General features: G+C 35.2%; 1 protein-coding gene across 1 annotated transcript in view; it reads right to left on the bottom strand.

The window, feature by feature from the left end:
* Positions 1-10,464: 10,464 nt before the first annotated feature.
* Positions 10,465-13,155, bottom strand: part of CEP120 (centrosomal protein 120kDa) — a 146,854-nt gene continuing 144,163 nt past the window's right edge. The window contains exon 20 of the mRNA XM_006871631.1: positions 10,465-11,288. Within this exon, the coding sequence (XP_006871693.1) occupies positions 11,051-11,288 (238 nt within the window). The 3' untranslated portion in view covers positions 10,465-11,050. The remainder of the gene's footprint in view (positions 11,289-13,155) is intronic.

The raw sequence follows: 13,155 nt of genomic DNA, 5'->3' as shown, positions 1-13,155 counted from the left end.
TGTAACCCTCCCACCAAGAATTCTGAGCTCTTCTATTTATGCCACATCAAAATGATAGTTTTGGCATCCTTAAGGGAGTCAAACTGTGTTCCTTTTAAATGCTTTTTGTGTTTGGGGAACAAAACAGGTCTGAAGGGGCAAGATAAGGGCTGTAAGGGCACAGGTTTCCAATGAGATTCTTGTAAGGTAGTCCTTGATACCATCAAAGTATGAGAAGGGTCATGGTCATGATTGAAAATAATTCCTCAATGCAACTTTCTTGACCTTTTTTCTCACCAGTGCAGTTACCCATTTTCTTAAAACTTCTAATTAGCCCATGATCGTTCTGTGCCCTTCAAGAAAACTCAAGAGTTCACCTTTGGAGTTCCGAAAAAGTCACCATAACCTTCTGAGCTATCCTCTTCTTTGAATTTAACTGGCCTAGCAGATCCTCTTTGAGGCCACTGTTTTGATTGGACCTTTTTTATTTCTAAAGCATTCTAATGAAACTAAGACAATAGTATTACTGAGAGAATTTGTCTACAGCCATCCACTGACAACAGAGACATGGTTAAACATACTTTGTTTGGAATAAACCCATGCATTTCAGAACTGGAAGGAATCTTATTATCAAAATACATTTTAACTCACCCTCATGTGTTATTCCTAAAAATTCTTTGTGCTACTTTGTAATCCCTCCATCCTATCCCTTTCTTCACTTTGTACCCAATACTAACCAACCACTGATCTGCTTTCAGTTACTCTAGATCCATTTTCACCTTGTAGACCTTTCCATAAATTGAATCTACTACAGTGTGCACTCTTTGGCTTTTTCATTCCACATAACTATTTTGAGATTCACACATGTCGCTGTACACATCAAAAACTCACCTTACCATTGCTGAGTATTTCATACAACATCCATTGTATGGATATGCCATAGTTTGTCCATTTGCCAATTGACATTTAGGTTGTATCCATTTTGGACTATTAATAAATTTCCTATGAACGTTCGGGTGTTTTTATAAGGCCACATAATTTATTTTGGGGGGACAAAAACTAGAATAGAATGGGTAGATCAAATTGAATATTTAAGGAACTTTCAAACTGTATTCCAAAGTAGTTGTACCATTTTACATTCCTACCAGCAATGCATGAGATTTGCATTTCTTTGATAACCTTAATGGAATTTGATATGGTCACTCTATTTTTTACCCATTATAATGGATGTATCCTCGTGTGGCACTGTGGGATAAGCACAGGACTGCTAACTGCAAGATCAGTAGTTCAAACCCACCAGCCACTCCTTGGAAACCCTATCTATACAGGGTAACTATGAGTTGGAACCGACTCAATGACACTTAACAACAATGGCTGTGTCAGGAGAGAAATGAGACTGTCAGTCAGTTCTTATAACGATTTATAGCCCCAGAAACCCTATCAAATAGTTCTCCTAGGTCCTATAGGATAACTGGGAGTTGTAATCAACTCACAGCAGTGGGCTGGTTTTGTTTGTTAAGACTTGTACAGTGTGGTATCTCAAATTTCTCTTTTGTGAAGCATTTTTTCAAATCGTCTTTTCCCAATAATAAAGTGTTTTCTTACTGACTTTTGATAATTTTTTTTTTATGTTTTGCACTTGAGTCTTTGATCAGATATATAATCTGTAACTATTTTATGCCAGGAAATGGCTTGTTTTTTTGAAAAGCATTCTGATGAAGTTGTTTATCAACTTGTTCTTCTATGCACCATGCATTCATTATATTAAATATAAGAAATCTTTGCCTAACCCCAAATCATAAAACTTTTCTCCTAATTTTAAAATTTTAGATTTTACATTTACATATATGATCCATTTTAAGTCCATTTTTATATATGGTATGAAGTTCAGAACAAAATGAGCACTTTTGCATATGGATATCCAGTTTTCCCACAACAATTTATTGAAAAGACAGACCTTTCTCCACTTACCTGCCTTTGTCAAGAATCCCTTACCAGATATAAGGGGACTTCAAAAACCTCATGGAAAACTTCCATTATCTATTAATTCCATTTTACACAGACTTTTTGAAACCTCCTTGCATGTAGTCTTGGTTATTGTAGCTTTTTAAATTTTGAATTCAGGTCATGCTAGTCTTCTAATCTTGTTCTTTGTGAAAATTGCTTTGGCTATTCTAGGTCCTCTGCATTTGTTAATGAGTTTTACTATCAGTTTCTAATTTCTACCAAAAAAGCATGCCAAAGATTTTGAGATTTTGATAAATCTGAAAATCAATTTATGGAGAATTAACACCTTAACAAACTCTTCCAATGTATGAACACATAGTGTTATTTAGGTTTTCTTTAAACTCTCTCAGCAACGTTTTCTCATTTTACGTGCATATGTATTTCACACTTTAGTCCCATTCATCCCCAAATATTTCATATTTTTGATGCTCCCAGGTGTGGCACTGTGGGTTAATGCATCAGACTGCAAAGTCGTTTGAATTGCAAGGTTGGTGGTTCAAGCTCACCAGCTGCTCCTTGGAAACCCTATACAGGATTGCTATGGGTCACAATCAACTTGACAGCACTTACCAACAAGTAGATTCAAATACAACTGAGTTCTAAAATATTCTGTATCTTGATCTTGTATCTTGCAACTTTGCTAATTCACTTATCAATTCTAGAAGTTTTGCAGATGCCATTGAATTTTCTACATAGATGAGCTTGTCATCTACGCACAAAAACAGTTTTACTTCTATCTTTAAAATTTGCCATTATTTTTCTGCCTTATTGCACTGACTAGAACTTCCAGAATAATGCTGAATAGAAGTTATGAAAGCAAACATCCTTGTTTTGTTCCTGATTTCAGGGAAAGCACTCAGTCTTTCACCAGTAAATATGACATTAGCTACAGGTTTTACTGTAGTCCTGGTGTAGCGCTGTAGGATAAAGCACTGGACCACAAGGTCAGTTTGAATGACAAGGTTGGCATTTAAACCCACCAGATGCTCCAGAGAAATCCCATACAGGGTCACTATTAGTTGGAATCAACAGCACGTAACAACAAAATAGGTATTACTTTGTTTTTAGTTTTCTAGGAGCTTTTGTTGTTGTTGTTGTTTGTTTGTTTAATCAGTAATGGACATAGGATTCTGTTAAATGCTTTTTCTCACCTGACCACTAATAACACTTGTACCCAAAGCGGGATATTGCTACATTCTATAGAATACAGTATAAAATATAAAATATGTCCAGGTATTTCAAGGCCATGTATAATCCATTTAAGTTTTGTCAATAATACCCTTTTCATTGTTAGCACTTTCTGGAGCACAGGTCTATGAACAGATTGCACTTTCTAGACTTAAAAGGTAAGTCTCCTTATAGGCTTACCTTTAAAATATCTGTGTGACTAGCAACTAATCTGGACTTCTGGTGTGGTGCTGTAGGATAAACACTGGGCTGTTAACCACAGGCCACTGGTTCAAATCCACCAACTGCTTCTGTGTCACAAACTATATCCAATTAGCTGCTTGTTGTTATTGTTAAGTGTCATGGAGATGGTTTCAACTCATATAATTGTAACGGAAAACTACTTTGTATACTCCACATCATAGAAAACTATCAAAGAAGAGGTATAAAGTACCAAGGATATGAAGGACATACAGTTAAGTTGTTTTAGGTCATTCTTTGTATTTGACCAGATGCATAACATTGTGAAACACTTAGTTGTACTTGAGGAACGTGTACATAGATCAAGAGGCAATCCTTAGAACAGAACAAGGGGCTACTGAATGATTGAAAAATCAGAAAAGGTGTACCTCAGGGTGACATCCTTTCCTCTCTTATACTTTGGACATAATATCAAGAGGGATATTATGGAGAAGGACATCATGCTTGGTAGAGTGTAGGATCAGTGAAAAAGAGGAAGACCCCCCAAAGAGATGGATTGACACGGTGGCAGCAGCAAGAGGCTCAAAACAACAATTATGAGGATGGTACAAGACTGGGCAGTGTTGTGTTCTGTTGTGCAAAGGGTCACTACGAATCGGAACCAACTTGACAGTACCTAATAACAGAAGAAGGGATTATAGATGTACTGTCACCTTCACAATTTATTAATATCAAAGCAAGGTGTCACTTCTAAGATACCATGATAGGAAAAACATTAGAGAACCTCAAAAAGTTTGTGGAAAATTCTATGATCCTTTAATTCAATTTTTCCATGAACTTTTTGAAGCCCTCTAATATTTTAAACATCTTTATGTATAATTATATAGAATTTCACAGTAAATAAAAGTTTTACATAATTGCTAATTATTGTTGTTGCTAAGTGCTGTCAAGTCGATTTCAACCCTTAACAACCCTGTGTAGAGTTTCCGAAGCTTTAAATCCTTGCAGGAGCAGAAATCCTCTTTCTCCTGCAGAGTAGCTGGTAGGCTTGAACCACTGACTTTGTGGTTCCAGTCCTGTGCTTATCCTATGGTGTGGGTTTCAAAATGTTCAGGGAAAACTTTCACTACCTCTTCTTTCTTTCCGGAATCTTTTGGAAGCCACCTTGTACTGGCTGAATGGATGAATTCCTCAATTTATTTTATCTCCATGGAACAGGTAGATTGATTATCCCTTTAATTTGGTAAAAGGGTACACACCATTAGGAATGACGCTAAGTATGCACATACACTGATGTTTGCACTAAAATGCCTACTTACTACACATGTAGAGCGAATTTCAAATTCCAAATCCATTCCAGAATATATTTCGACAATTGCTTCTCTGGAGTAAGGCCTGCTGTGTGCTATGTTCATAGAAATGTTCAGACAGATCTAGAGAATGACACTGAGGTTTCATGTAATAATATAAGAGGCAAGGAATAATAACCAAACCAGCATAAATCATGTGACAAGTTTACAGACCTTAGAAAGAAATACATAGGCCAAAGGAATACTGGATGTGGATTCTGTGCCCCCCACATCCTCACCTGTCCCAGTACTCTTAGGATTTTAAAAGAATCTTGTTAAAGCAAATTTTAGATGTCATTTGTTCCTGTTAAACAGGTATACACTCATATCATAAGGAGAAAAAGGAGAATGGTAATAGGAGAAAGAGTAGTAGGTTAAATGTGCGCTGGAAAATTCAATTTTTAATGGCAAAAACAAAACAAAAAAGTCTCTGGGCTAAATTACTTCTGAAAATTATTTACAAAGCTATTTCCTATTTGGGGCTTTTATTTTCTTTGTGTAAATTTGACAAATTTCAGTTAGTTACCTATATAAACTTCTGCCAGAGATCAAGAAAAGACCATTAATCTCATCTGCCAACAATGAAGCTAAGTCAGGAATTGAAATTTCCTTCCTCCAGGCAACAGTCAGGTGAATACACTTGTTTTTTACACTCTCTCATCCAATCTAAACAAGATGGCTAAAGATATGTGCTGAATATTAATGGTTCAACTACTTCGCTTGAAATACCATCTTCAGAGCATCACATTTTATCACAATCTGAATTGAGCTCAAGCAATAAGCGAGGCGATCTTGCTTGAAATTCAGAATTTACCACAAGAAAATTAATGTAAATTTTAGTAATCAAATCCTCATTTTTACAGATTAAAGAACTTGAAGAGATGAAACTAGTGTTTTATCAATGCTTTTAATCTTACTCGATCCATTCCTTAAGAACAGAATTTGCTGAAGAATTGAATAGCATACTGCAAACCTACTAGGCATAGACTCTGTTATTCAGTTGGCATTCAATAAAATTTACAGCAGTGTCAAAGCATGCTTTTGCGGTAATATTTTGCTTGCTGTAGCCAAGTTTTAATCTGAAATACTGGGGGAGGGGAGGAAATTCAGCACTTCATCCAGTATATCTGCTTGCTTTTGACTAGTTAACATGTTAACCAAGAAAAGGGCTGTGAGGTTCAACTATTAGATAAGTTATTTGGAAAAGAAAAATATTTATCTACAAATTTGTGGATGAAATGCTTCCAAGAAAAAATTATAAATGGGTCCTATTTTAGTTCTCTCCTGTTATGAATGACAGGCTTAACATTCTTAGAAACCTGAAGAATATATGACTACATTTTTAAATGCCTCTAGGGATTATTGTACATTAATGTATCAGAGTCAGTAAATTATTTATCTATAAATTAATCTTTTTAAACAGATTTTCACCCCCCTTCAATCTGAAAGCTAAACTCCTGAGTCTCCACTTCAGCACTTCATATCTGAAGAGCCTACATCTGTAAAAACATTACTAATGAAAACACGAAGACAACCCCCAGAGAAGCAAATAAAATGAGATTTAAGTATAAAGCAGCCTTTCTACAGTTACATTCCTAACAAAAGTGGATTCTAACTTGATGCCAAAGCAAGATTATGTAACAAAAGCAGTGAGAGATCTGATTCTTTTGGTTTTAATGAAAACTTAAGTGACTTAAATGCTTCTTTCTGTATTTTCCCATTTATACCAAGATAGATGACTTCCATCTTTTTTCTCCTCACACATGAAAGCAGAAGGCTCATTGGACAGAAAGGAGCTTCCTGGTTCTGCTACAAATGGGTGGGAGAATAAGTGTACACTGTAAAATCTGGGATCCAAGAGGTATGTTACAATTGCCCAAACCTAAACATCAAAGAAAGATTTAAATGTTCTAGTCTTACATAGCATACTAAAAATCACTCAACCAGACTTTATTCTATACTCCCATACAAGTGATCAATTAAGAAGACACCAAGCAACAATAAGAGACACTAAGCTTAATTTAAATATCTGTTAATAATTAATAATCTGTTAAATACATACAAAAATTACCTTTACAATTTAAGTTTACTGTCTGGATTATCTGCTAAATTACAGTCATTTCTGTTTATTTACTTTGTTTCCATTTGTTGTTGTTACTCTTTTCTAAAGTGTAACAAGATCTTAATTTTATAAAACATGGAGGTATTATATTCATAAATTTCAAAGAATCCTTCAATTTATCTTTAGCATTCAGGTTCAAAAAATAGCACTTAATTTTCACTAAAATCTTCTGGTTCACGTTAGGTTCTCTTCCCATAAGTCTGTGCAGAGCCTGTTGCGGCTGTTTGGTACCACTGATTTGGCTCTAACTCATAGTGACTCTGTATATAGAACAAACTACTCCCCAGTTCTGTACCATCCTCACAGTTGTTGCTATCGGGGGCCTCAAGTTTATGGGAAAATGGGAATGAAAAGATAAAGGAAGTTTTCCATTAATTTTCTGATGTCCCTTTGTATGTTGGAGTCCATTTTTTACAGCCATCTTGTTGAGTCTTCTTTTTTTGCTGACCCTCTACTTGATCTAGCATGGTGTCTTTCCCCAGGGACTGATTATTCCTCCTAAGAGCCTCCTCTGTTGGTGTTAAGTGGTGTCCAGTTGGTTCTGACTCAGAGCAATGCTGTATAAGGTTTTAAAGGCTATAAATGTTGTTTTATTTTTGGGTGTGGGTGAGTAGGAGTAAGGAGGGTTAGGGTTGGGGCTATAGCTAGGTCTAGGCTAGGCATGCTATGTACTGTTGAGCCGGTTCCGACTCACAGTGACCCTGTATGGGGTTTCCCAGGTGGGTCTGACCTTGCACTACACCAGAACTCCAGACTAGGCCTGTAACTTTGTTTCTTGTTAGGCTTATGGTGTGTTAAGGGTAAGGATTAGACTATAGCCAGGAATAAGGCTTGATCTAGTTTTTAGAGTTAAACAGTTAGCCTTACTTTTGTCATGAAATCTATTTAATTTTCTCTTAATTTGGGAGTTCTATAACTACATTATTCCCTCTTTTTATTGTTTTCTTTTTGCAGCTGTATCTCTGGTTCTCTCTTTTCAGTCTTCTGTTTTACTTTGCATACTTCTGTATCTGAGTTGAAGGAGCTCTAGTAGCATAGTGGTCACGAATCGGGCTGTTAACCTCAAAGTCAGCAGTACGAAACTTCCAGCTCCTGTAAAGATTTACACAGCCTCAGAAACTCTGTACAGGGTCTCTATGAGTCGGAACCGACTCCACGGCACATAGCAACAGCAACATTATCTGAGTTGAGTATAGGTGATATTGTCATGTATGGCAGTCTCTAGTTATTTTGTCTGCTGTTGTTGCTTCTTGGTCCAAAGAACTGCCATTAATATTTTTTGTTAAGTTGGTCTGGGGTTTAAAAAATTCATTTAATTTCTGTTTATCAAATATGATGGTGAAATTAGGTTTCAGACAGACAGTTTTGCTGAATATGATTATTGGTTGGCAATTATTATTATTTTTTTTTATATGTCATTCCATTGTCTTCTTGCCTGAAAGGTTTCTGCTAAGAAATCAGAGCTTAGTCTTATTAGTTCAGTTTGCCTTTGTAGGTAACTTTTCATTTATCTTGAGTTGCTCTCAGGATTCTTTCCTTGCCTTTGGCTTTAAAAAGTTTGATTTTGTCTTGGTGTTTTTCTTTTGAGGTCTATCCTGTTTGGAGGTTGTTCAACTTCTTGAATGGCTATCTTCTTGCCTTTCATGATGCTGTCAAGTCAGTTCCAAGTCATAGTGAACCTGTATAGGGTTTCTGAGGAGCAGTTAGTTGGTGAGTTTGAACTGCAGTCTTGCAATTAAAGCAACCTTGTGGTCCAGTGCTGATCCTACAGTGCCATACCAGGAATCCTCTAGCAGATGAATAATGAGAGATTTTTCTTTAAGCTCAGTAATTCTGCTTTCTATTGATTTAATTGTATTTCATCTATCTGTCACTATTTCACTTGGTCTCTCATGTCTTTGTTACAGAGGGTCAGCTCAGTGTGGATGCTTATCCCAGCATCTTGCCCTGACTCCGAGACTGTACATTTTTGCAGGAGCAGAAAGTCACATCTTTCTCCCATAAAGCAGCTGGTGGACTCAAACCACTGACCTTATGGTTCCCTGTCCAGTGTTATTCTATGGAACCACCACATTCCTGATCAAAAGTCTATGACCTTAAATCAGATATAAACCCCCACCTCCAAGGAAACCAACAAGAACTTGGTTCTAGATACAAATTAGAAATGTAAACCTAGCAGAGACTGAGAGATCCCTCTAATGTAGTGTCAGCTATAGACATGGAAAGTAGACTTTCTCCATGAAATATCTTAAAGGTACATTTTATTTCACATTAAGATATTTAATAAAAATTCTGCTGTTATCTGCACTAATTAAATGAATTCATTTATTTGTTCACTCACTCATTCACTCAGTTTTCTACTGTGGTTGTATTCTATAACTCCCATTCAATGACAATTTAGTAAAGCAATGAATACAAATATAATACCACTTAGAAATGTAATGGCTGTTGATGGACTACAAAGGAGTTAGTTAACATTACTAATTTTAAGACATATAAAAGAATCTGCAATGTCACACTAGAAAAAAAAAAAAAAAAGATGAAGACAAAGTGATTTGAATTGTGCGGAACACTTTGCTGTTTGGGAGCAAAAGTAAAATGGACTGTTCAAGAACTCAAAGATGCATACCATTATGATTTTATTTGCTATATTACATAGCCAAAAGATCACATTACTGAAGGCAAAATAAACCACACACTTATTTTTGAAATATTCTTGTTTCTTTAAATCTAAGGCCCCCTCTAGTGTTTGAAAACAGTCACATGCATCCCACATGTAATAGAAGATAAACAGTCACGATGTTTTACCCTTCCAAAACAAAAAGAATACTTTTGTTCCATTCATGTGGCACAAAATCAATGAGAGAAAATGTCAAATCATAATTAATATTTCAAACTCCTGCTATGATTCACAGATGCATTGTCTTCTCATTCAGTAATTACTTTTTCTGGTATTTACTACAGGGTTGCTTTAGAAGATTAATACTTTGTTAATAAGGAAAACATACAATGTGTGTAAGAACTTTAATTTCACAAATAAGAAATATGTCCACTGGAACATAACTGAAAATGAACTAATTTAACGTCACCAAATAGCCTATTCTGCTTTTATGAACATTATCAATAAACAGTATCTGCTTCCTAAAGTATAGACTTAAATTTTATAAGGCTCACTTAATTGTGAATTTGGTAATAAATCTTTTCAGTACCCTATAGAAGGAGATGGAAAATGCTGCTCTGAGAAAAAATACTGGACCTGAAGAATAGGATGCAAAGAAACTCTTCAAGTTATATGGACATGGCACTATGTCAATCCAATGACTTCATTTTATGACTTTTGGAAAAGATTAAAACTAGGAGGAGTGTGAAAGAATAGTTTTTTGGGGTTTTTTTTGCCCTATTTTTTTTAGCTAATGCCTTGATGTGTGTTTCCATGTTATATCAGGGGAGGCTTGAATTAACAACTAGTATTACTATTGCTGGAGGAGGTGGGAAATCTCTAATTCCAACAAGAGAATACAATGCAATCTTGACCACAACAATGGCAGAGAAAATCCTATTAAGCTATTACTTCATATTCTTCAAAGTTAAAAGTATGCTGAAACTTTTAAATTTCAATAGCTCTTGAAACAAGTTTAGTCTGGATTAATTTATTTAACTAAATGACTTATTTGTCATCCAATAGATCATACGACTTCTCTGTTTTGATTCTGCTTTCTGTTTCCAAATTTGTCACTTGCAAATGTTACAAGTTAAAGGAGAAAAGGCAGGTTATCTAAAGTGAGTTAAATAAAACTGGCTTACATTTCAACTGATCTCAACTTTAAGATATCTACATTCAAATTGAGTAAGACACAACATGGTTAAAGTGCAACATATAATTTTTTGGTTCAACATGAATTCTTTAACTGAATATTAATGTAGCTAGTTTTCTAGAACAAATTCCGTGAAAAGTTGTTTTGAAAGTTAGCCATGAAATTATAAATGATGAGAAACACTGAAGAATCACTTCAAATGAGTATATAAAAGGCAACTACAATAAAACCAGCATGGGAGAGGTAGCATAAAATTAATAAACTCAAATAAATACTATACAATAACATACAAAATTCTGCATATAAAAAATTGAAAATAGCATTTTAAAAGATCCACTTTTCCTTTCTTTTAGGGTCTTACAATGAAATTAATATTTAGACCTGGAGTCTCTAGAAAGATTTTCCAAATGTTATTCGTTATTGGCATTGTGTTTTGCTAAAACCTCTCTTATCTGTCGGTCGAGTTCACTTATGATTCGATCCTCATGATTATATACACCCGTTCTCATCAGAGTATCCCTTTCTTCTATTAGGCGAGTCAAATAATCATCCAAACCTTCTTCCAATGCTTTGCCATGTGAGCTATCCACTTTTACACTTGCAATCTCTCTGGAATCCTGGTACTGTTTTTGATCTTGTTGCCTTAACCTGAGAAGGCAAAAACCAATGGTTTTCATAACATCATTTAAAACAAAATGACCCAGTGGTAACAGTAATTAATATTCTATTTGGCTAAATCAGAACACATTTATAAATGCAGTTTTTAGAACAATATTTTTCAAATTTTAAAGACATGAAAATGGTAGAAACTTTAGACATATAAAGAAGAAAACAAAAATCATCCCGAGACAACGAATCTGAGTAACATTTTCCTGCGTGGCCTTTCAATTTAAAAAAATGCTTATGTAGTTTACAAACATATTTTCTATACAAAAATTTTAACACTGTATGCAAAGCTATATGGAGCCCCAGTTATACTGCAGGATAAGAACTTGAGTGCTAACTACGAGGTTGGGAGTTTAAACCCACCAGTAGCTTTAAGACTTTCTGCTCCTATAAAGATTTACAGCTTCAGAAATTCTTCTCAGGGTTACTATGAGTCAAAATAAACTTGATGGCAGTGGGTTTGGATGCAATGTTATATACTAATTTTTCATTTGTGTATATACTAAATGGAGTCCTGGTGTGGGGCTGTAGGATAAGCACTGGACTGCTAACTACCAGGTTGGTGGTTCAAACCCAGTAAACACTCCTTGGAAATCCTATACTGGGTGGTTATGAGTTGGAATTGACTCGATGACACTTAACAACAATAACATATAGTAAACAATTTCTACATGATGCTCTTCTGAGTGGCTTTGTAATGTTTCATCATTTGGATGTAACATCATTTAAACATTCTATTTTGGTGTTCTCTAGGTGTTGTTAAACTTTGGTTGTATGAAATTTTTTCCATGAAATATTTATTTGTGCTTGAATTAGTTTTGGAATACTGTAGTGAATTAAGAAACCCCTCTGTTTATGAAGCTTATAGCTCTGATTATTTGTAGAAATAAATGTGAATATAATGTGTGTAGGAATTTTAACATTTAAAAATAAGATGCCTAGTTCAAAGGGAAGTCTCATTTTAAGACTCTGCATGGATAGCTACCAAATATGGTTGTGATGATCTCATTTAGTTGATGAAAAATATCACAGCAGTTAGCAGCCTGATATTACCTTGAAAGTAAACAAGCACTAATAATACTTGATATACTTACTGATAGTAACATTAAGATTCTATATACAGTATGTACTACTTTAATTTCAAGTGTATATTTAATACATCTACCACTCGTCTGCCAGTTTGTCGTACTGTGGTGAGTTGCTTATTGCTGGGATTTAGGAAGCTATACCACCAGTATTTTAAATACCAGCAGGGTCACCCATGGTGAACAGGCTTCAGCTAAGTTTCCAAAATAAGATATATTAGGAAGAAGGAGAGATGAACTACTTGCAAATATTCAGTCACTGAAAACCTTATGAAGAGTAGTTGAACACTGTCAGCACCAGAATACTGAATATTCAAACATGATGAAGAGCAGAAAAATACTGTCAGATATAGTACTGGAAGATAAGGCCGTCACGTTGGAAGGCACACAAAATATGACTGCAGAAGAGCTGCTTCCTCAAAGTAGAGGTGACAATGATGACACAAATGGAGTCAAGCCTTCAGGACCTTCATTTACTGATGGAGCACAATTCAAAATGAAGAGAAACAGCTGTAAACATCCATTAATAATCAGAACATGAAATGTACAAAGTATGAATCTAGGATAATTGGAAATTATTAAAAATGAACTGGAACTCATAAACCTTGATATCCTATGCATCAGTGAGCTGAAACGGACTGGTTTTGGTCATTTAGAATCTCACAATCATAGTTTACTGTGCTGAGAAAGACCAACTGAAGAATGGTGCCACATGCATCATCAAAAATAACATTTCAAGATCTGTCTTGAAGTATAATGATGTC

Source organism: Chrysochloris asiatica, unplaced genomic scaffold (assembly GCF_000296735.1).
Source record: "Chrysochloris asiatica unplaced genomic scaffold, ChrAsi1.0 scaffold00171, whole genome shotgun sequence".
In the NCBI taxonomy this organism is placed as follows: Eukaryota; Metazoa; Chordata; class Mammalia; order Afrosoricida; family Chrysochloridae; genus Chrysochloris; species Chrysochloris asiatica.
The sequence above is the reverse complement of the archived record's forward strand: the minus strand, read 5'-3'. Positions and strand labels throughout refer to the sequence as shown.